At 42.5% G+C, this 25,121-nt stretch overlaps 1 protein-coding gene across 2 annotated transcripts in view; it reads left to right on the top strand.

Moving 5' to 3' along the window:
- The first annotated feature begins 1,863 nt into the window (after positions 1–1,863).
- Positions 1,864–25,121, top strand: part of PKN2 (protein kinase N2) — a 120,796-nt gene continuing 97,538 nt past the window's right edge. For both annotated transcript variants that reach the window (XM_074961369.1, XM_074961368.1), the window contains exon 1: positions 1,864–2,021. In XM_074961369.1, the coding sequence (XP_074817470.1) occupies positions 1,974–2,021 (48 nt within the window). In that variant the 5' untranslated portion in view covers positions 1,864–1,973. The remainder of the gene's footprint in view (positions 2,022–25,121) is intronic.

Raw genomic sequence — 25,121 nt, 5'->3', positions numbered from 1 at the left:
CCCCTGGTACAACTTAGAGCAACCTGAAGTAGGTTTATATGAAGTGTCTACCTAAATATGGTGCTATAAATAAGATGAAGACTTGATACACCTGTCCTTTCTCAATCCATTAACTAAAAGTATGACTAATTAAGTTCCCATGGCAAAGCTGTCATTATTACCCAAAACTTTCAGAATGTGTGCCACTGGGACCCTATCAGTCAAATCAGGACAACTAGTTATGCAGTTGCAGAGTAAACCTTGTTATATATTGTCTATAATAGTTTTTAGGAAATAGTTTTAATTTTTGTACAACATCAGCTTCAACGGGGCTACTTACATGTGAAAAGTTAAGCATGTGTGTTTGCAGGATTCAGGTTTAAGTAACTATGTTGAGTTATAAATAACTAGGCCTCATTTATCTTATCTATAAAGATACCCCTAAAATATAGGTATAGATTGATATGATTACTGTAGAACTATTTTGACAGCTTTGTTTTTATGTAAGAAAGACAGTCCGCATGTTCACATTTTTGCACCCCATGCCAGCTTCTGCTGGGGAGTGTTGCTGCTTCCTTGTTGCTCAGCAGCAGTAGTATGAGTACACTCAAGCTGTTCTGGCCAATCTCTGCTGGCAAGCCCAGCCTGGAAATAGTCATTGTAATTTATTGTTTGATTTTTTTATATCTGTGAAAACATAAATTCCAGTTCTAGAGTATACAAGCTATGCTTAAACCTTGTCTATACAAATACATTGCACTGGCTTAACTAACAATCTGTTTGTAAAGCAATTTTAAATAGGTGCAAATCCCTGTGTGGACACACTTCCATTAGTTCATAAATGGTAATGATCAGTTTAGACTGAGCCACTACATTTACTGAAACAAGCTAAACTGCTGTAACCCAGCGTCCACACTTGGCCTGGCACCAGCTTAACTAAACTGGTTTGAAATCATATTTGCAGGTAAATTGGAGCAACTTTGTGTTGGCTGTAGACCAGGCCTTAGTGGCAGGGAGGAGGAAACAAATGGTTTAAAAGTGGGATTCCTTCTGACCTGGGGAGGCAATGAGGATAAGTGGCTGAGCCTAATCCCCAAATGTGGCAGAGATGCCTCTCCTGCCCAAATCCAGGCACAAACACTGTTGTCTATATATCAGACATATTACTGAACTGCCCCTCAGCCTCCTTCTGGGCTATGTTTGTGTGCTGTATTGTCAAATCCAAGTGGTCATAAATCCTGAGTCAGGCTTCCTGAAATCACCATTAAAAATAATATTGGGGGAGGGGAGGTGGTGTTCTATTGGACTATCTGTTGTTTGCGCTTCAAGATTCCAGCTTTTCACTGCAACCATGAAGATTAGAAACTTACGAAAGCTGAGAGGTTTACGTAGTAACAGGACTCCAGGAGCTGGGGATTTATGGACGCAGGGCTTCCCGTAAAAAAACCTAACCAAAAATCACGAGTTGGCAACAATGGGGGGCACCATCTCCTCCCAATTCCCCGCTTCACAGCGATGCGGGGGGGTGGCCCCCACCCTCGGCCCGTCCCCGCTTTGCCCCAAGTGGCAAGCTGTAGGATTCGCTCCCCACGAACCTGCACCCCCCCATCCCATCACGTGCTCATACGGAGCCGCAAAGCAGCGACGCGTTTGCGACAGGGTGACAGCCAAATGGTGCGACAGCCGCGGCGGGCGGCCCCAGCCAGCAGCGGTGGAGGCGGCGGCCGAGGGCTGCCGGAGCCGAGCAAGGAGGAGCCAGGGCGGGGGAAGCGGAGCTCGGGTGGGCGGCCAGCCGGGGAGCGCAGCGCCGCGCTCGCGCCGACCCCCATGAGAGGGGGGGTTCTTGCCCCTCCCGGATCCCCCAGCCTCCCGCCCGGGCTGAGCACTCAGCGCCCCCTCCCCCCGATTAGTCCCGGACCCGGACCCGCCTCCCTCCCCTCCCCGGCGGCGGCAGTAGCAGCAGCGTCCAGGTGCGGAGTTCAAACCAGAGCGCAATGGCGTCCAACACGGCGGAGAGGGAGATTCTCCTCACCGACCTCCAGGTAAGCGGGGCCGGGGTCGCTCAGCGCCCGGGCTCTGGCCGCCGCGGGCAGCCCGCTCGCCTCCTGCCCCCGGGGGCCGGGCCCCGTCCCTGTCTCAGCCCCGCTGCCTGGAGAATCCAACCGCCCCTTGGCTCCTTCAGGCCCGGCCCCCGCGGCACAACGCTCCGCAGACTGGATGCTGAGACCTTCCCCCCCGCCCGTCCCAGGCCGGTTCCGCGGGTGCTGAGGGGATGGACCCCACCCCATTCCCGTCACATTCCGCCGCCCCGCCTGGGTCCGGCTCTGGTCTCTCTCCTCCCCCTCCCCAGCTGGGGCAGCCGCCTTCCCCTCAGCCAGGCCCCCAGCCCCGTCTGGGCTCCTGCTTAGCGCGCGCTGCCGGAGGATAATCTTCTTGGCCCGAGCCGCTTCCCTCCCTCCCCGGATTAATGCCCGGAGTGACTCAGGAAGCGTCCCCCCCCTCTGGGCAGGTTGTTTGAGAGTGAGCTGAAACGGCCTCTCCAAGCCTTGGCTCGAGCTCGCAAACAGATTAATAGCCCCTGAAATCCTTGTGCAAGTGGTGTGAGGTACCTTCTCTTCCACGTGCCGCTGCCGAGATTTCCCTTTTTCCTCCTCGCTCCGTTCAGCCCCTTAGGTGCACATCAAGCTATGTTTACAAACACCCGAGTCGGTTCATTGAAGGAAATAAACGTAATTGGCTAGTCAGTGCTGGGCACCCTATGCATAGTAGAGGATGTGAAGTAGAGCAACTTTTTCAGCTGTGTCACTTGCAAATGCTCTCTCCAGCAGGGAACCAGTCAGGTCTAATTCCAGTCTTTTTCTAATAGAAAGTATTTTTCTTTGTTTTTGTTTTTTCATTCCCGTTGAAGTGCTTGATGATCATACCAGATGCAGCTTTTCTTGTATGTAGGCTTTGGACTCATAATCCATGCAGAGAAGAAAATGGACAGATATAAATGTAGCTCAGTACATTCAGAGAACTCTTTTCTTTAGTTATAGAGTAATAACTGGTAGAATGTTATGAAAATGCAGCTGTTTGTCATTTCCAAGCCTCTCTGAAAACAGGCCAGTTTCTTTGACTTGTGTAAAGTATGGAGTTAGACTATGAACAGTGTAACTGTTACAGTTCTCCAATATGTTTTGACTACAAGACTAAATAGAGATTTTTAGAGTAGACTTGCTGTGTACTTCTACTGCATGTTAGATTATTTCTCAACTAGGAAATGGATTTTGGTAGCCCCCTGTTGCCCAAGCCTCTGTTTAGACTTCAGAACTTTACTAAATCGATGCAAAATAAGGCGTTACAGTTTTTATAGGGCAAAGATGCAACTCTGAATATCACTTTCAAGTTAGTAATAGGATAATAAGCTAAAGAAAAAGTCTGTAACTGGAAAGCATGTAATTTGAGTGGAAATGAACAAAAGATGCCTGAAAGGAAGATGTTTTACTTTGAGTAATTTGCAAGTAATTTTTTAAAATATAGTAGTGATGTTTACAGTATGTACGTGCTTACTGCTCAGAGTCTAGGGCAGGGGTGGGTAAACTTTTTGTCCCGAGGGCCACATCTGGGAATAGAAATTGTATGGTGGGCCATGAATGCTCACAAAATTGGGGTGGGGGTGAGGGCTCTGGTTGGGGGTGGGGGCTTTGGGCTGGAGAGGGGTGGGGCTGGGGATGAGAAGTTTGGGTTGTAGGAGGGTGCTCTGGGCTGGAACAAGGGGTTTGGAGGGCTGGGGGTTGGGGTACAGGCTCCGGCTGGGGTGCGGGCTCTGGGGTGGGGCTGGGGATGAGGGGTTTGGAGGGTGGGAGGGGGATCAGGGCTGGGGCGTGATGAGAGGCTCAGGGGTGCAGGCTCTGGGCGGCGCTTACCTCAAGTAGCTCCCAGAAGCAGTGGCATGTCCCTTCTCCAGCTCCTACCTGACGGTGTGACCAGGCGGCTCTACGCGCTGTCCTGTCTGCAGGCACTGCCCCTGCAGCTCCCATTGGAATGCCGGAGGGGGCCATTGGAGTGCAGTCATGCTGCTGCTTCCGGGAGCCGTGTGGAGCTGCCCCTGACTCTGCTTCTTGACTGGAGCACAGAGAGGGGCCATGGAGCGGCTCCCAACCGTGCGCGCCAGCTGGAGCGGGACAAGCCTCAGACCCTGCTCCCCAGAGGGAGCGCAAGGGCAGACTTAAAATGGCTGGCAGGCCGGATCCAGCCCGCGGGCTGTAGTTTGCCCACCCCTGGTCTAACGGAAAGAATGTACAATGAATATTGAGCATACTTCATTTACTTACTGCAAGGGCAGTCAATTATTTTTTGTCATGGTCCATATTTCTTGGTCAAGGTATAGTCAAGGTCCAGACTCTGGAGAAACATTTTTCACGCCGCAGTAACAGTAATGATAATAAGTAAATAAGAAATGTTATGGTCCATTCAAAACCATCTGGCAGTCCAGATTTGGCACATGGTCTGCCTATTGACTTACTGCCTATAATGAGAACAAGACTAAAGGCAGGGTACTAGCTCAAAAGTTAAACTCCAATTGCTGGTTCATAACATGACTTTCTATAAAAAGTGTTTGTACTGACCTTTTATAAACTATCAGTGTTTTAATAAAACTTGATACTGCTGATACCCAAGTTGTGTGACGTTTTTGAAACATCCCTGTGGCAGAACAATACTTTAATTAAATGGTTGTCACAATGTTACATATACAAAAAAGTGAATATGAATAGAGGTGAAACTGAATTTGTTTAGAAGTATTTATTAGAAAACTTTGTAGCAGAACTGCGTAGTCGAGAACAGTGACATTTTTTGTGGAAAAACCAAGAGTGGAACAAATCCTGTGTCTTCTGTATTTTCTACACTACTAGTAGTAATATATAATATGTACCAATATATGTAAAGCTAGCTGTCAATACAGGAAACCTACAATATTAAGAAGGAAATCCAAATGAGGTTTAAATTTATTATTCTGTCAGTTCTGCAAAATATAGAAAGAAGTCGTCATATCAGAATGGACAACTTTGTGAAAGTTATATAATTAGTTTTATATCCCATTTTCCTATCCTTTTATATTATTCACTTAAATCGTGGTTTATTAGATTTTTATTTTTTCTGGAAAAATTGCATATTAGAATTTTGAATTTACCACTCTTATTATTTAAAATAAGATGTAATGAGGTGTATTAAATCATGTACATTAAAGTTTTTTCTTTGAGATGGTTCCAGTATAAGGCACTTAACTGTAGTTCACATCAGGAGTGCACAGTTGCTCTCACGTTTCTTTAATTCACTGGCACATTTTTTACCTACAAGTAACCTCTAAAACTATTGTAACTGATAGGGGTTGGAGAATTTATTTTTACTTCTATTTTGTGTATTTGACAGAACTTTCCCTAGGTAGTCAAGATAGTCTCCTTTTGTTCATGTGGGTCTTTTGGCAAGAAAACTTGGGAGCAGGTGTACTGGCTGAAACGATTTCTAACTCATTTTTGTGAAATTGACAGATTTCCGGTTGAAGGTCCCATACAGCGACCACTCTAAATGTCTCATTCAGTTTCCACTGTAATTTCATTCAGTCTTTAAAGACCATTTTTAAAGACTTGTGTTTTCCCGAGTCACATTTCACTGTATTTTAGTCAAGTTAGCTTGGGATTCGGCTATGTGGGGTAAGGAATTGAAGAATGAGAGAACAATAAACTGTGGCTTCCAGTGTGTTTGCTGGTAATCTGGAATTTCTCAGTAACAAAATCTACAACTTTGTTTTCTCTGACAGCAACATCATTACAAGATGCTGTAAAATATTTTATATCTGTGTTAATGGAGAGTATTAAGAAAATGTTAAAAGAATACATGGAACCAACTGATCTTACAGTAAAGATTCAAAGCATTACCTAAATCGGGTATATAGTCTAAGTATTTGGTAGAATTCTGTAATTAGAAAGTAATGTTTAGTTGTTGGACAATACTTCAGTCTTGGCAAAATACAATGAGCATGATAAGGCGAAAACATTCACAAGTAGCTGACAGTACGGTTTACTAGGAACTGATGTAGCAGTTACGGTAGCAAATATGCTTGTTTCAAAATGAACTTGACCTACAAAGAGAGATTTTGCTAACTTTGACATATTAACTGGACATTTCTTATAAAGAGCAAACAAGGTTTGACTGTATATCTGATTAAGTTTAATTTCTTTTAAAAAATCAGTTTAAAGTTTCGTTTGGTTTCCATATGTAAGTAGGAAAATAGATTTCAGTTGGTACCTTAATTTTCTATATCCATCTTCAGTAAAATACAAAAAAGTTAAGAGTACTGGATTGTTTACAGAATTATTAATGAGATATTGAAAAAACTTACACTTGTCTCTAGGTTGCTGGTTCAGATTTGCCAAAGGTCAGAAATACAGATCCGTAGCTATCAAATGAAGATATGTGAAATGAGTTTGGTGGTCTGTCAGATTTTTTCATAATAGGTTCTGTTTGGCATTCTTGTTGGCTTATCAGATGACACTGCCAAAGTCATGGAAAACAAACTACCTTTTTACCTCTAGAGACAGTCCCTTCATGTCACACAATTCAGGTACTTCTACAGAGTGATAGGGGTGAGGAAGAATAATCACTTAGGTATAAATCAAGTATTATAACTCTTGTGCTACATAAACAGTAGTAGTAATTTTGAGAGAAAGACGGGAATTACTAAAAGCCTATGCAAAACCTGCTTTTATGACATTTTGTATCTTACATATAGAACATCATCTATTTCACAACTTAAACAGATATGTTTAAAATAAAACACAATCCTCCCTTCCAAATATCTACCATCTGCATCGTAAGCCATCCACATATGCTCCCCTCTTCAGCTTCACAGGGAGAAAGTTATTACAAATGATGTTTTGTGTGTAGTGTTCTGTTTTCTAATTGTAAATTTTACAATTTGTACAAGAAGTGTTGCCTATTTCAGACTACTGGTGCTTCCTTGAGAGTGGTGAAGCTTAACAGAAGCCATATCATTAAGAAGTTGATACAGAGTTGGATAATGAAAATACTTATGCATGTGAATAACTTTACTTATGCATATTAAATTGGACTACAGAATTTATGTGAGTAAAGTTACTGATGTGCTAATTGTGTATAGGACCTGGTCCTTAGAGGTACAGGCTTTGATTTTGCTCTTGAAACCCCTTTTTTTGATGTTATAGAATATATTTAGATAATTAAATTTCATATTCATTCAAAATTTTTCCCCAAACACCTATTAGCACTTAGCCTTAGTTTGTTCTTTTGAGTTATATCTACGCTGGCAACTGAACGACAAAACTTTCGTCTTTCAGAGGTGTTAAAAAACACATACACACGAAAGACAAAAGTTTTGCCAACAACAAGCACTGGTGTGAACGGCACTTTGTCGGCTGACAAAGCTAACGCTGCTCATTGGGAATGGAAGGTTTTTTGTGAGCAGGGGAGCTGACAAACAGCGGCTACACTGTGTGCCTTTTGGGACACGGTTGTAGTGAGACAGCCCTGTTGCTAAAAGTTGCATAGTGTAGACATATCCTAAGTATATTATTGGCAGCAGTTTTTAAATTTAAACTGAATGGCAAAGAATTAGGATCTAATTCCACTAATACTACAGGCCATAGCCTAGTATGTTGAGGAGTTCCATTTTCTTCAAATTGGGCTGCTGCAGTTAGTAAATTATTTACGTTTTTTCAGAATTAGGTCTTACATGTGAACAGGTATATTTACCTAAATAACAGCTTAATTTGTAAATGTCTTTTTCTGGAGTATTCCTATGGACCTGAGCAGAATAAAGGAAAAAATGTTTTATGTTTTCATAGAAATTTGATTTTGATGAAGTCTTCTAGCCAGCCCTGTTACCCGATTTACTAATCAGATACTATATTGCCAGCAATCTTTCCAGGCTAAAATTCACAACAGAAAGTCATTTTAAATGTTTACCTCCAAGTGGCAATAAGTTAAAAGGATATTACCAAGTTATTTTAGACAGAAGTGTGTTTTTATTGTTTGAAATGACACTGAACGTTATAACAGAATGGCAGAGAAAAATAATCCTTTCAGTTAACTTAATGGCACATTTTGTATATCACTTCCCTGTACTGTTAACTTCTTATGTTTGTGTTTGTTTTTTTCCACACTTCAACATGGGAGAAGAACACTTAAAAATGAATGTGACTGGGAGGGGGAAAAGTTGGCCAGGGTATCAATGACATGTGGAGTACCTGAAAATAATTAACTTATTTTTGAAGTAAGTTGTTCACTGTTTTGAGTACTATAAAATTATTTTTGTGTTAAATTAAATGGAATATTGAGTGTTTATGTTTTGGATTAGATCCCTGGGCTGGAGCTCAGGAGACCGTGGTTCTATTCCTGGTTCTTCCACTGGCCAGCTGGAGCTGGGTGATCTTGGGCAAGTCACTTCACCTCTCTGTGCCTCAGTTGGGATGGGGATAACGATACTGACCTCCTTTATTAAGCACTTTGTGATTTACGGATGAAAAGCACTATATAAGAACTAAATATTATTTTTTACTCAAACTTAGTTAAAATAGTTGAGTGAATTTTAAAACTGCACAAGTATCCTAGTTACTCTCTTTTGAATAGTATACTTATTTCAGAAATTAAACTATAAAAGATTACCCTCAAATAACTTATTTGTCTCTGTTCCTACAGAACTGAAAAAAACAAAAACAAAAACAAAAAACAACTCACAGCGAAGGCTAAAATTGCCCTTGACCATCCTTTTGTGTCATAGGTATTGAAGTACCTGTAGAGTTGCCCAGTATTTCTCAGATCCTTGAATACTGTTCCCATAACATGGTGAGCTTAGGGAAGACTTCCAGCTCTAACTCTAAATTTCTCTGCTTGTCTGGGTTTAAGATACACTTTAATTGTAATTGTTTTTAACATTTGATTCTCTTTAAACATTTTTAAAAGCTGGAAAAGTTCTTAATGGGACAAAAATAATCCTTAAATATGTAGCTTTATTGATATGTTGGTTTTGAGACACCTTCTGAACTGATGTCCTGTCAGCTGACCTGTTAACATTATTATTTTTGGCTACCGTTTCTTTTACCCAGCGGTAGTTGGTGCTTCCTGGGTCATTGGATCCAAGACAGTTGCTTTAACTTTTGTTCAGCATCCAGTTACATGGTAATGGGCAATAATGACACAGATATGTATTTATAACATGCATAATATCTCCACCATCTGAGCAGTTTTATATATTGTGAGATTCGGGATCCATTATGGTAGAATTCAAAATATCCTAGGAGAATTCCTTATAAAAACTAATTGTACACGCACTTCATGTTGAGGGTGAGGTGGCTCAATGGATTAATAGTGGGATAGGCAAACTCATCTCTAAATCCCCAGTTCAGCAAAGCATATAAATACATGGGTAAGTGCTTTGATGAGTAGGGATGAACTGCTGAATCTGGGCCTAAAACATCATTTCACATCTGCCTCAGGTTCATAGTGACCAAGCATTGTGGACTATATACTGTGGTCTCAGTCTAATTTTTCCCCATCAGCAAAACCCCTATTGCACTTGGCACTAGTTGGTAGTTTCATTGCTCTACTTCGCTAAGGTGCCAGTGATTGAATGAGAATAGAGACTAAACTGGACTTTCACCTCTAGGGATGTTTCCTGCAGAACATGAATGAGACATTTGAATAGTGTGTTGAAGCTTAATTACTGCTACCTGTGCTTTACCACTTTTGGGAATAGTGGGCTTAGTTTCTAACGTAGTTGGGCTAGCTTCTGTCATAAGTTTTACATTAACTTTTTAAAAATGATGCTAGGTTGAGTTTTATATTAATTTCATATGCCTGATTTTATAACACTTTGAATGAGTGATTAAAAACTGCTTTATTGTGGCATAAGAACTTGAGGCTTCATAAAGCCAACAAAACACTTGGAAAAACATGCTGGATGGTCTGGGGGTTGTAGATTGACAGGGACATGTAAAGCAGATGACTTACAAGTTGTCTTCAGTTTCATTTTCTTGAATCAGTGATCTTATTATTGAAAAAATTAATAAAAATTAAGATTGAGAATTTTGCGTACACAAAGGTCAGGAAACTTAAATATGCTTCTCATGGACCACTTATCTATTCTTCCTTTAACATATAGTAATGCCATCCAATAACCATACAATTATGATTAAAGTATTTTAGTATTTGTGGTCACAGACTATATTAAAATGGTTTTTGAAGGGAATAGATTTGTTGTATTTTTCAACCATAACTGAGCCTGTGTATCTTAACATGTTTTGATTTCTTTTAAGTGTAACTTGTACTCTGAATTTCTTGTGTTAATAATGTTTACAATAATTAATAACTTTGCTTAGTTACAACCTAATTTCTTCAAATATGGCCAAACTCCAGGTGGATGGTTAATTTGGTTTATATGAACTATGTATATTTATTAGGAGCAGCATGAGAACATCATCTACATACACATTAATTTATGTGGGTCTTCTAAGCAGCAACAGGTAAGAGAGAAAGTTTAAAAAAGAAAGTATGGTATAAATAAAATAAAACTGGCATGGGAACTGGGAAGGAGGTTATTTATCCCTTTTAAATGACTGGATTTCAAGTTGGAGTCCATTGAACAATGTGTCATTCAAGAAGTTCCTAAATCTTCTTATATTTTTTGAAATCGTATGAGAAGAATATCTTATATTCACTTCTGTTACTGATGAGGCTGCTGCTTTATTGAGTGTATAGATTTAGACACTCATTTTCTTCATGTTTATGGCTAGGGCCCTACCGACTTTATGGTCCATTTTGATCAATTTCACGGACATAGGATTTTTAAAATAGTAAATTTCATGATTTCAGCTATTTAAATCTGAAATTTAACCCAAAAAGGAGTTGTGTTGGGGGCGGGGGGAGAATGTCTCAAGGTTATTGAGTGTGTGCGTGCGGGGGAAGCGGGGGGTTGTGATACTGCTACCCTTAGGATGGCAATACCGCAACCCCCCTAAAATAATCTTATGACCCGACCTCACCCCTCCACCCCCCCCCCCCCCCCGGCCGCAACTTCCTTTTGGGAAGGACCCACAGTTTGAGAAATGCTGGTCTCCCCCGTGAAATCTGTATAGTATAGGGTAAAAGCACACAAAAGACCAGGGGAGACCAGCTTTCACAGTCCGTGATGCGTTTTTCATGGCCGTGAATTTGGTAGGGCCCTTTTTGGTAGGGTAGATGAAGATACATCCTTGCACAACTCCCCTGAGTATGGGTTGTGCCAGTTAGTGTGAGAGGAGACTAACACGGCTACCACTTTGAAACCTAGGAGGGAAATGTTACTTAATCTTTGTCCGTCTTAATGACGTTGCTGAAGGTAGATGCATGTTCCTATGCCTTGCATTAAGACCATATGTACACTAGAAGATGTAGATGTAGTTTATTTAAGCAAAACTATGCTTTTGCCTGCATAGCTAATTCCAGCCTCCTCTTTCCACTGGGTGAAGTAGGATAAATGTTTGCCAGTATATAAATGAGTCTACATTAAGGACTTCTGCCAGCACAGCTGTTGGTCAGGGATAACACCTCTTCACAATCTCTACTGACTTTGTTATGCTGGCCGAAATTTGTAGGGTTTATGTGGACTAATTAGCTGAAATGATCTCTTTTTGCCTGAAGTCCTGTGTTGTTGTTTTTTAGAAATCTGAATTTCCTTTACTGTAGATTCTGTTACAGTACTTAGAGACAGACAAACTCTTTACTTGATGTCTGAATAAGTACAAATCTGAGGATATGGTGGCTGGAGCTGGAAAATATGGGTCTAATTCGTGGCTGCTGTTTGTACTTCTGTAGTTTACTGAAGTTTTTACAACAAACTAATGATCCTATTGCAGATTTTTTTAAACCGTTTTCTTTGTGAAGAGGTGGTAAGAAAGATTATAGATTTCAAATTATGAGTGAATCTTATTTTCAGTGTTGCAGTAACAGTGTTTTTCCTGTTCAAGTTGAAAGGTATTTCTTTTGATAACTCTCTGGCAGCATTTTTTTGGGTGACAAGAAAAAGAGTGTAACTGAAACTTAGATCTGGAGCAGTAAGAGAGGAATTAGTAATATGTGCATAATCAGGTATATGTGCTTGCATATCATGGCTTCAGAACTGATCACAGAAGAGTGTGCGGGGAGGGGGGGGGGTCTGTTAGCATTACAAAAGTGTTTTCAGCTGCACCAGGTTGGAAAGAGTAACTTTTAATTTGGCTTATAAATCAATTAAAGTGTGCTGGGCAGTGAGACCAAAAATATTGTTCCAACCCTCTAAGTATAAGTGCTGATATACCTGTTTAGACGAAATTTATAGAAGTTGATATTCAGAAGTTTTTAAGTGGTCATGTTTTGCACGCTGCCTTTATAGACATAAGAGAACTACATGTATATGGACATTCCAGATGCATATATTACATCCTTGCTGTGTGCTTGTTTGTTAAATTACCAAAGGAAGTAGGTACCAAAACTAATGTGACAGATATTTGCCCGAGGTGGAAAGATGTTTCTGGACTAAGTGATTCAGATAATGCCTCCACATGCAAACAGGCGCAAAGGTATATTAAGGAGTGGGGTAGAGGAATGGAAATCTATAAGAGCAATAGGCACTTTCTCATTTTAAGGTGTAGTTGTATTCTTGTGTAAATACTACAAAGAATCAAGTAAGACACACTGAACAAATACAATTGTGTAAACTGTCTGTGGGAGTTGTTTGAGAAAGTTACTATTATGTACAAATATTGATAGAGATAATATAGCTCAGATCTTTTAGAAAGTTCCATGTCACAAGTTTCTGTAGGTATGGAAATAAGGGTATCCAAACAATCTTAACTGTGCTTTATACTGACACAATTTAAAAAAAAATCATCAGATCTACTGTCGTACATTAAAATTGTGTGGCTGTTGCATAGTGTCACAACAGGACAGGTAAGGTTGTATGTTTATTATAACTATGCATTTCTTTAAGATGTGTGGATTGATTTTAATTTGAACTTTAACTCTGAATTTTCTAGGTTTATGCTTGGTTTTGGAATAATAAAACCTACCTGCAACTTTTATACCGAATATTGCTCATATGTACTCAACTTTAGCTTCTTTTTAACATAGTCTTTGATTATAAAATAGAAGTCCCAGTAATCATGCTGGCTTTTATTGAAGGCGACGTGCCATGGTTTTTTTTCGGGAGAAACAGTGAGAAATTGAAAGTAGATACCTTCTATTTTGCCTGTATCTAAAATTTTTAAGTTATATGAGAAGTTCTTTAGCACATCAAAACAAAGCTTTGTAGTTCAACAGAAATTTTAGTAATATTATGGGGTAGCCCTTGCTTACTATGACCCTTGTATTATACTTTAAAGCTGACCTATGATTTTTCTGTTTAAAAGCTGATTTTTTTCCAAAGTGTTCTAAAATCCACATGCATATTCAGATTGTCTTGAACATTTCTGGGCTTTAGTGGGGCCCAGGGTAGGTTTTTTGGTGTAAACTTGGGATCATTTTATCTAAGGGTTCCAGAGATAGAGAGCAGAGGGGAGGGAAAAAAGCCTTGTCATAAACTTTTCCATTATTATTATTTATTTGTTTTTGCTCGTACCTATGGCTCAAACTATTGCACTGTCCGTCCATCCCCGCCCCTTTCCCTCAGCCCCAAGTGTTATCTGATTGACTTTGATCTCAGTTAGCATCCAGTACTGCTTGCCCAATGTGGCAGAGGGTATTTTAAAAGTTTTGGGTTCATTCTAGCTCTTCAAATTGGCATGTCTGGGATCCACACTACAATGATTTGCACGTATGCCCTGGGACTACTGCTCTGTGGCGAGTAAGAGTGCATAGAGCAGGGGCGGGCAAACTTTTTGGCCTGAGGGCCACATCAGGTTTTCAAAATTGTATGGAGGGCCCGTTAGGGGAGGCTGTGCCTCCCTCAACAGCCAGGCGTGGCCCAGCCTCCGACCCCCCCCCCCCGGGACTCTTACCCCATCCACCACCCCCTGTCCCCTGACTGCCCCCCACTGCCCCATCCAACCCCCCCCTTCCTGACTTCCCTCCCGGGACCCCTGCCCCCATTCAATCCCTCTGTTTCCCGCCCTCTGACCACCCCGACATCTATCCACACCAGCCCCCCCAGCCCCTGACCACCCCCTTGAACTCCCCTGCCCCCTTACTGCGCTGCCTGGAGCACCGGAGGCTAGCGGCACTACAGCCGTGCCGCCGTGCAGCACAGAGCACTGGGTCAGGCTGGGCTCTGCAGCTATACTGCCCCAGGAGCTCGCAGCCCCACTGCCCAGAGCATTGTGCCAGCAGTGCAGTGAGCTGAGGCTGCGGGCGTGGGCGAACAGCAGGGGAGGGGCCAGGGGCTAGCCCCCCGGGCCAGGAGCTCAGGGGCCGGGCAGGAGGGGCCCGCAGGCCATAGTTTGCCCACCTCTGGCATAGCGGCATGCCTGATATCAGTCAGTGGATTGCTATGGGGAAGATACTAGGACACTGAATCTGAGCAACAACCACATATTGTGAGTTCAAGTCCTGTCCGTGGCAGATTTCTGAGATTACTCATTCTGTGTTTTGTTTTGAGGGGCTGTGAAGAATCTAGTTCTGTAAAAAAAAAAAAAAGGTATTTCCTTATCTCACAGATTTGGATCTCTTGCATAGCAATACAGAAAAAAGAGGTCCCTGAAAAACTCTAGCTGCAGTTGCACATCCTTCAGATGGCAAGTCTGGTAATTTGTTACACCTAACACAGTGAGGGCCTGAGTATTTGAAGAGGCATGATGGCGTAGTGTAGAATTGTGTTGGACACAACACAGAAAATAGTAGGCTTTCTTGAGAAGTCAGGCTTTGCATGGTCCCAGTGTCTATTGCCAGTGACCGAAGGACAGAGTTAAATTTATATGGGTATGATATGGTGTGGGAGACATTACAGTAATTCTGTATTTCCAGGTTTTCAGAGGTTTGTGTTAAAGCCACATTGTGGAAAGGCATTGAGGTAGCACTGGGCAACCTTAAAACTGTGTTAGTGAAGCCTTTTGGCAGTGAATTTTATGTCATTGAGTGAAAAGAAAATTGACTTGATGAGTGCTCTGTTGAAGCAGAAAAGATGCACAATAAATAGAACATCAAACTTTTGGAGTTGGAAAGAGCTACTGTTGCCAAACTTCAGGATGGACGTTTAGGACCCAAGAACTCTTTCAGTGTAGACCTTTAAAGTATGTGGGTTTTTTCCCTTCCAGGCCTGACTGTTCTTGTAACTTGGGTAGCACTGTTGTCCAATGCAGTTCATAAAGATGAAGTATCTGAGCTAAGAAGTGGTATTACAGTTGAATATGAAAACATTTTCATCATATTTATCAGTTATTGAATAACAAATATTTTAAATGGTTCTTCACTAAAGAAAGCAAACAATCCTGGGTTTCATGTCTACAATAATATAGTATGCTCAGTTGTGGCATGAGTGATTGATTGTATAAGATACTGATTAGACCTTCCTTGGACAACTGTGTGCAGTAATGGTTGTCGTGTTTTAGATGCTTAGCCTGGCCAAAACTCCACAGCATATTGGTACAGAAATCCCTTGTTAGTTTCAAATAAATCTGTTTATTGAAATATTGTTTTTAAGTTTTTGTTTTATTGGCTTCTGTTTAGCAAAATATTGGCTTTCTTCCCCCACTCTATGGCCCCAATCAATCCTGGATCTTTTTTACTTGTCATGATTGTTATCAGGGATGCCATTAGAGTTTTGCAAGTAGGATTTCTTTTTTACCATCTCTGTTGGCTAGAATGTGGCTTTTAGGTAAGCAGAGCAAAACGATGCGCAATGTTTTTCATGTCCCACGGTTCCTTACAAACATAATCCACATAGCTTCCCCACAAAGTGGGTTAGTAATAACATTAACTCCAATTTACAGATGAAGAAGCTAAATCACATGGAATATTTAGTGGCCAATAAGATAAAAAATCCTTGATCCCATCCCTGTGCTCTGTTCCCTAGGTGATATCAACTCTCTAAGCCAATGCAAAGGTAGTTTTTTTTTTTTTTCTTTCTCAGCAAAAGTAATAGATTATTTTTAAAAGTTTTTTGATAAAATTTGTGGGCTAAATACTAAGGTCACACCACCTCCCTAAGTTAGTGTTAAATTGCTGATGCTCATAATTTATAATGTGTATCACACATTGTAAGATAAAAGTAATTTATCACTGGTTTAGGTTTTATAAACCTGATAGTATCAAGAAGTTCCCTGGAAAACTTAAAGAAAATTGCAAATCTGCAGTCTGGCCTTTGCTTATGGTTTTAGAAGCACCATATTTAAAACAATCAATAGCCTTTCCAATAGCCTATTATTTATACTGTATTAATTTCTAAGCTTAATTGGAAGCTTTAAAAATGTTGTTTTTTCCATTGACCTGTTTCAGTGAAAGATTTCTCTATAGATTTAGTGTGTGTAAGGTATGACAAGATTATTGTTTCTCTTAGTGATGCTGGATCTCAGATTGATATTAGAAGGAAAAGGCTGAGTAAATTGGGTATATTTCCTTTAGAAAAGAGATTTATATTCTAGAATTGTGGGGATACATTAACGGATATAAGATGCTGCTGATTGCCAGCCTTAAATACATGAAGGTGTGTGTAGTGGGGAGGGGGAAAAATGCATTAAGCTACAGATTCTAGATAAAGCTTTTAGAAAGAAAGGAGCTCGGGAAAAGGCAAGGGGTATGTTTCAGTCAAGTAGCTTATATACTTATTATTTTATTACTTGACATAATTACTGAATGATGTTTAGATCAGCAGTGGTTTTAGAGATGTTCTAAAGTTAGCAGCAGCACTAGAAAAGTAAAGAGTACTGTAAATTGTACATGCCTGACTACTGCTGTAGCATTCTTGAACTGCTGCCCATTTAGGACTCTGCAATCTCCTTTAATGGAGACATGTTTTCTTCAATATTTGAGTTTTATTGCTAATAAGCTAATATTAAGTTAATGTTTTTAATCAAAGAATGATAACTTTTAACACTTTGCAGTTTCAGAATGATTAAAACTTCACTTGCATTCATAATTCATCAAGAAGATGGTTTCTTCATTTTTATTCCTGACACTATTCATTAAATTAATCAAATGTGACCAGTCCTGGCATCCTGAGTGTCTTTCAGGATGAGATGGAAGGTTACAGTTTTGGATCTCTTTTAAAACAGATACGATACTACTTAATATTAAAACAAAACCAGGTTTATTCCAAAGTTTTGCTGGTTACCATATAGTCTGAAAAGAAGAAGGAAAAGAAGAATTTTATGTAAGTGAAGAGCAAAGATGCATAGCCAATTCAAACTAATATAAACAGTATGCCAAAAACTTGGCATAAATCATGTTAACTGCTTCTTTGAGGAGAGTATAGAAGAACTTTTAAATAAACAGATAAATAAATAAGTAAAGTCAAGGGATCATATTTGAACTAAGTCATGTTTGGGGTGTTATATAATCTGAGTCCTAATTTCTCCCATATAGTATTTCCACTCCAATATACAAGGCTCTTCTCTTGTGGAGAAGGAGGGCCAGGTGCCACTTAATACTGTTCCTATAATCAGCTAAGGGGTTTGCTACATAATGGCAGAGGGTCCTCCCTCAGAGGCTGGATCACAATGCACTCTCAGAAAGAAAAGGAGTACTTGTGGCACCTTAGAGACTAACAAATTTATTTGAGCATAAACTTTCTTGAGCTACAGCTCACTTCATCGGATAGCTCACGAAAGCTTATGCTCAAATAAATTTGTTAGTCTCTAAGGTGCCACAAGTACTCCTTTTCTTTTTGCGGATACAGACTAACACAGCTGCTACTCTGAAACCAATGCACTTTCAGTACACCAGTTCTGGAGAAGAGGACCAAACTGGAAATCTAATCCCAACAGTGGCAATAAACTGCGTTTCTGCCTCAGCACTGTGGAGCAAAGCAACCTAACTAAAAGACACAGCAAACTGTAAGATCTTGTGGATGGTTTTATATTACCAACCATCACTGTAGTATCTGAGCACCTTCCATGTAAAGTCAAGAACAGTAGCAAAGTCCCTAGTGAACTGTATGGAGTATCTGGTGGTTCTCCCTTTTGGGGGTAAATGCTCTGTCTGAAGGAGGATATCTTATCATTTGTTGCAAAATTTTTATTTTTTTGAGAGATTACCGTATATACTCGTTCATAAAGCCGAATTTTTTAGTAAAAAAAGGGAAGCATCAGAGAAGGGGTTGGCTTGTGAACGGGTATAGAGCGGGAGAGGTGGGATGCAGCCCCTCCCCCCAACAGGGGGGGCAAGAAGAGGCAGCACAGCCAGCAGAGCCAGAAGAGAAGAGGCGGGGCCAGAGTCTCTCCACTTCTGGCCACACTACTCTCTTCCCCGCCTCTGAAGCAGCTGCAGCTCCGGGGCTGCGGCCACGCCGCCCGGCCCCGCCCGCCGGAGCGCACTGTGGCCACACCGCCCGGCCCCGCCTGCCGGAGCATGCGCCGCCAGGCCAGAGACATCCTCCCCTAGCCAGCCCCAGCTAAGGGATGGAATGGGGAGAGTGTGGGGGTCCCGGGCTAGGGGTAGGGTCATGTGGGGAGTGGTCACAGGGGTTACTCCCCTGACCCCCCCCCCCCAAATTTCCCCACCAGTTGCTGTCCCGGCCCGTCAGGTTAAGCAGCTGGCGGGCCCGGATGGTTTGTTTACTTAGGTTTACCTCCATGCCTGCAGACGCTCGAGGTAAACAAACCGTCTGTGCCCGCCAGCAGCTTATCCTGATGGCCCAGGAGGCAAAGTTTGCCGACCCCTGAATTATAGGTTTGGCTTATGAATGGGTCTTACAACACTGACACCACTTTTAACTACTGTATATACTCGATCATAAGCCAGTTCATTTATAAGCTGACCCGTGTAAGATGGATAAGTAAAAATGGAAATTTTTTATGAAAAGGGGAGATGGTATGAATATCTGTGGGTCTGAGCAGATGAAGGCCTTTGGAGAAGAGGAGCACCACTCTGAGGTCTGCTGGAGAAGAGTGACTCCAGTTACTGTTACGCTGTGCCATTTTCTCCTGTTATGTCAAGTATGCAAGTTAGCAGTATCTGTTGGTTTTACTTTGTCAAAAGCTGCAAGAAATCCAACAGTATGAGCATGGGGACCTTGCCTGTGTCTGTGGCCATAAGGAAGTGGTCTCTTAGTGCCACTGGGGATGTGTCTGTGTTGTGATCTGGTCTGAATCCTGATTGTAAATCATCCAGGATATTGGCTGACATTGCATGTTGGCTCCATTGCATGGAGCTTAGTGGTTACTACTACCTCTACTTTGCTCAGAAGAAGGTCATGAGCTTAGCAAGGGGTGAGTTTGGTTGCTCCCAAAATGGGAGAGGGGGAAAAAGGGACAGGATGGGCCAGGTCCTGTGAGATTTCCAGATGCCACAGGATTCTGGGGTAGGCTTGAGGTCTCATGGGATTTGGCATGTGATTTGGAGCCAGGATAGGACCCTGTAGTCAGGGCCACTTCCTGTTTGCTGGTTTCCAGCAGCCAGGAATTTGAGTGAACTGATTCAGAGAAGCACAGAAGGCCAAAGAGGTGCCCAAACAGATGCTGGCAACCCTATGGAATCTTCGTTGCTAGAAGCAGTATCTGTGGCCAAGGGAGCACTTGTACTTTGCACGTCTTTAGCTTACACAATAGCATTTGTGGAGTTCCAGGCATTGGGGAGGCTGTGGGTCTACCCAGGTCCTGGCCTATACCAGAACTCCAATTTTGGCAGTTATCTCGGGTGCCCTTCAACTGCAGTCTGTGAGTCATCCAGACACCTGTCAGGGATTTATGGTCTGCAGGATGCTGGAGAGTTGGGCCCTGGCCGTCGGGACACAGAGTGATGTCAGGAAGCCAGTCACTTTGCAGGTCCATAGGCTGTTAGTTGAGGTTCTTCCTTGGGTCTGCTACTGATTGTGGGTTGGGGCGGGGGGAGGCTGTACTTTTGAGGGCGGGCTTTCTTTGCGGCCTTTCAGGTCAGTGAGCTGGTCCCTTTGGCCAAAGGAGGCTCTTCAAGGAAGTCTCTTGAACTACAGGCTGTCCTGTGGGGAAGTAATTCTCTATGGCTTAAGATCCGCAAGCTGAAAAATGATCAGATTGGGATGGACGAGGCTGTTGCTTTGCACCACTCTGGTGAGGGGAACCTGTCCTGTAAGGGCACTGCAAGCATATGTGGCTCAGTGGCCACCCGGTGAGGATGCCGTGTTCCTGCAAGTGGGACTGTTCCTTCCTAACCAAATTCCAGTTTCTGGGAGTGTTTAGGTGGAGCTATCATTCTTGGGCTCCCCACTAGGAGAATATGGCTCCCACTTATTCCGGATAGGGGTTGCAACACCAGCTGCCCAGTTGGGTGGATGCATCAGAGGTCCAGGCTACAAGGCATGGACAATCCAAGGCCTATAAATTCTTCATGTGGCTGCCTGAGGGGAGGCTGAAACAAGTGGTGTGCCGAAAGTGCCAGAGGTTTTAACTTTGTCTGTGTCCTTCACCATGTCTGTCATGTAAAATGTACTGGAGCACTCCCAAGGCTGGATTTGTGGGCATAGCGTTGTGCACTGGACTTGCAAGAGAGCGTGCAATTTAGGAAGAGGCTTGCAGCTGGGCCTCGGGCTGAACACTATTTTGTCTTTGCATGGCAAATGGGGCATCGCTGGGACTAGCTCATGCTTCTTTTGCATGGGCTGATGCCTGATGAGGATACACCAGATCTCTTTATCCACCTAGAGGAGAACAACCTGTGAACGTGTTCCAGGCTCAAACTGATTTGGAAAGCTAAGCAGGATATTGGACTGCTGGTGGACATGATACCTGGTGCTGATATAGTATGGTTGGAGATGCTGGCCCATAGGCAGACCACAATTCATCCACGTAAAGGTGGATAGGGCCCGGAGGAAGTATCAGCATGGTTGTAGTCCAGAGATGGCTTGGTTATCAGCCCAGAGTGTGGCTGAGCTGTATCGAGAGGATGGCATATACTTCTCTGATATAGGTACCAATTTTGTTCCTGGGTGATCCCAGTATTGGGTTGGCCAAACTCCTAGGTAGCCCATGCAAGGTGGGGTGGATGCAGTCAAGCTGATGCTGGCACCACCTAATGGCAGGTGCCCATTGCAAGAACTCACCTTTTTGGATTTGGAGCTTAAATCAGTAACATAGCGGGCATCATGTCTAAGCTCCTAGGGGCAAATGTGGACCAGGGCACTATGCCAATCACTTGACAGGGGTACTGGCTGGGAGTTGAGGTCCCTTCTCTCCTCAACCCCTGAAAGGAGGAAGGATGCTAATGAGTGACTGGAGGCACCCAGAGACCCTCCCAGTGTTGGAGGCTCCCACCAGAAGGAGGACTCAAGAATTGGCAAAGGATCAATGGGGTGCGAGTGATTGTGTTGGTCTGTCCCCCAACGGGAACCTTGAATGTAACTTGATGAATAAAGTTGCAGACTGGTTAAAACCCATGCCACATGTCCTTGTCTTCTTCCCTGCAGTAAGCACACCAAATCAGAGGTTGGAAATGGATAGTAGTTGGAAAGGTCTTCAGGACTGAGTGATAGATTCTTAAGGAAACTATTATGTTTTTCAAGGAGTTTGGCAGGGGTATTCTGAAGAAGGAGCTGACTATTTCTATTAATAGTGGGTATAGTTGTTTTTGGTTGGTTTTCACCAGTCATGATGGGCCTGGGTCTGGTGGACTCATTGTTGCAATATTTTATTAGGGCTTCTTCACTTTGGCATGTATGGTGGGGCAAAACTTAGTAGCGGTGGCAGAGTGGATAATATGATCTGCTCAGGAATGGGATTTTCTTTTTCAGTTAGTTAATTGTATTCATCAGCAGTGTATGCTGATTCACTCTTCACAATGGTCTTTTTGAGTCTGCCTGGGTTGATTAGTCAGTTCACAGCTGATTCTGCTATGTTGATTACAGAGCCATAGAAGGCTCTTTACACCTGTAGTCCACTGTAAGAATTATTTGTACAGTTGGCAGATGGATTTGGAATGCTTTTGGTGCTGTTGGTGATCTCCACTTTCTGCCTATGTGATTCAATTTCTGTTGTTCATCTGAACTATGGTGACCTTGGTCAGCATGGAAGGAGTTGGTGGCTTGGGACTAAAGCATCTATGGTAGTGATGATTGTACTGTTGTACTAACTCATCAGTGTTTTGTCTTTCAGTATTTGGGGGCTTATTCTCCTAGGGTGAGTTGAAAGTCTAGAGGGTTCAAGGTCATTTCTGTTATCCTGGTGGGAAGAAGGTGAGGCTCTGATTTTTGCCTGGATGAGGTGGTGGTTAGACTAGAAGATACGTCTCATGTCCATTTCTAAGCTGACTAGAAGATTCAGCACGCAGCCTGCTGAATGTGTGGGTCTGGAGATTTTCTGGGAAAATCTGATGGTTTCTACGTGGGCCATGAGCAAATATACTGTTGTATACTTTGTGTGTGGAAGTTCAGATCAGAGAATACTGGGAATCTGAGGGATTCCGTCACTGTAGTGGGCAGCACTCTGTCATTTTTTTGGAGGAACTGAGAGTTTTCTATCTTGAGGTCTGTACGCTGCTAGGAGTCCTATGCTCCTCCTTGTTCTTCACCTCACAGAACATATGGGATGCATTCCAATGTGTGGTTCTGGGTGGAGAATTTTCTGCTTCTGGGGTATTAGGAGATCAGTACTGCTAATCTCTCTTCCCCCACTCCACCTCCCCCAGTGCATTTTAGGGTCTGTCTTGATTTATGATATAGAAAGTATCCTCTGGGTACTAGTTGTGCTAGGGCAGGATTAGAAGTGGCATTGAACCAGATGTCCTTGACACAAGCAAAGTTAATTGCTTCATCCAAATTAGATCAGGAAGTATTTCTTCACACAACGCACAGTCAACCTGTGGAACTTTCTGCCAGAAGGTGTTGTGAAGACCAAGACTATGACAGGGTTCAAAAAAGAACTAGATAAGTTCATGGGGGATATGGCTATTAGCCAGGATGGTCAGGGATGCAAAACTATGGTCTGAAGTGTGTCCCTAGCCTCTGTTTGCCAGAAGCTGGGAATGGGTGACGGGATGGATCACTTGATGATTACCTGTTCTGTTCTGTCCCTCTGATGCACCCAGTATTGGCCACTGTTGGAAGACAGGATAATAGGCTAGTTGCACCATTGGTCTGATTCAGTATGGCCATTATTTGTAAAATTATATATCATTGTCAAATAATTTGTTCTCTGATTACCTTGCATTCAGAGGCTGGAGGTGCAGCTATTGTCATCTTGTTTCTTAGTGGTTTTGCTGATTAAGCAATTGACTCCAAGTGCCTAGCTTTTTGATTTATCCTAATGTGTGGTGGTGATGGAAGATGTCACCTGAACTCAGTGGCAATAAGGATTTGGCAGGGTGAGGAGTAACTTGAGTTTCAGAACCTTTGAGGATGCTGATGTTCCAGTTCTCCAGATCCTGAGGTTTGGTAGTGCTGTGCTGTAGTCCAGAAGGTTTGCAGTAATGTTCCCTAAATGGGCGGTAAACCATGCTTCCACTGCTGCTACCCATGTTACCATGGTAACACTGCTATTTATACTCTCGATGAGCGCTAGCGGGAATACATGAGCATGAGTAGACACAGAATATGCAATGAGGCTAACTGTGGTAGTCATTATGTGGCGTCTTTAGTTAGTTCATTGGCTGTTTGGGACCAAGTTGCCCCCTTACTGGTCAGACACTCAAGGTTGTGATTGCTCTGGGGCAGTGACTGAAATTGGGAAAGATCATATTAAAGTGCACAAGCAAGAAGTGGGTCAGGAAGTGACATACCCAAGGGCTGCAGATGCCTGTAGAAGGATGTTGTCTTCTGCGAACTGTTCCCAATTTTCAGAAAAGTCAATTCTCCATCCTTATTTCAGGTCCCTAAGAGCCTGCTACAAGGGGTTTGGTTGGTAAGGGTCAAGAAAATGGTCGTACACGCTGAGGCTCGTCTCACTTTTGACAACAAAACGAGAGACCACTCACAGTAAATTGTTCAGGTTTTTATATAACGGTCTCTCTTTTTAGGTGATTTGAGTGAAGTAGTTAACAATATTGTATGATCCTTAGGCTTATCACCTTTTTGAGATTAATTGGAAAGTTCATACTTAAAGTTTTTTGAGGTTATCTGTAGACTAGATTCAGGCAGACACACTTGGTTCAAATAATAACATAATTATAAACAAAATCAAAACTTAGTGGGAGCTTGTCATAAATATAAAGGGAAGGGTAACCACCTTTCTATATTCAGTGCTATAAAATCTGTCCTGACCAGAGGCAAGACCCTTTCACCTGTAAAGGGTTAAGAAGCTACGGTAACTTCCCTGGCACCTGTCCCAAAATGACCAATGAGGGGACAAGATGCTTTCAAATCTGGAGGGGGGGAACAAAGGGTTCTGTCTGTCTGTGTGATGCTTTTGCTGGGAACAGATCAGAAATGCAAGCCTTCCAACTCCTGTTAAATTAGTAAGTAATCTAGCTAGAAATGTATTAGATTTCCTTTTGTTTAATGGCTGGTAAAATAAGCTGTGCTGGAGGGAATGTATATTCCTGTTTTTGTCTCTTTTTGTAACTTAAAGTTTTGCCTAGAGGGATTCTCTGTGTTTTGAATCTGATTACCCTGTAAGATATTTACCATCCTGATTTTACAGAGGTGCTCCTTTTACCTGCAAAGTTTGTACCTTGGGGAAGTTTTTACCCTAAGCTGGTAAGAATAAGCTTAGAGGGTCTTTCATGCTGGTCCTCACATCTGTATCCTAGAGTTCAGAGTGAGGAAGGAACCTTGACAGAGCTGCTGGGTGTTCAGCTTCCTAGAAAATCAAGCTGTTAAGGAACTTTCGGATCTCTTCCCCTCCTCTTCCCCCTCCCCCCCCCCCCCCCCAGCTAGTTATGGAGCACAAGTTGGTGCCTCCATAGAAAAGTACCAGGTCACCAAAGTCTACGTCAGGCAATCCAATGAGACCAAGGCTAACCTCCAGTTTTGAAGGAGTGTGTGCACCAAAATAATTGAGATCCTGAAGGGGGATCTACATCCCACATACTGAGCATATACGGGGGGAGGAGGAGAG

The sequence above is a fragment of the Natator depressus genome, chromosome 8 (assembly GCF_965152275.1).
Source record: "Natator depressus isolate rNatDep1 chromosome 8, rNatDep2.hap1, whole genome shotgun sequence".
NCBI classification, from domain to species: Eukaryota; Metazoa; Chordata; order Testudines; family Cheloniidae; genus Natator; species Natator depressus.
Note: the sequence above shows the minus strand (reverse complement) of the source record. Positions and strands in the feature narration are given on the sequence as shown.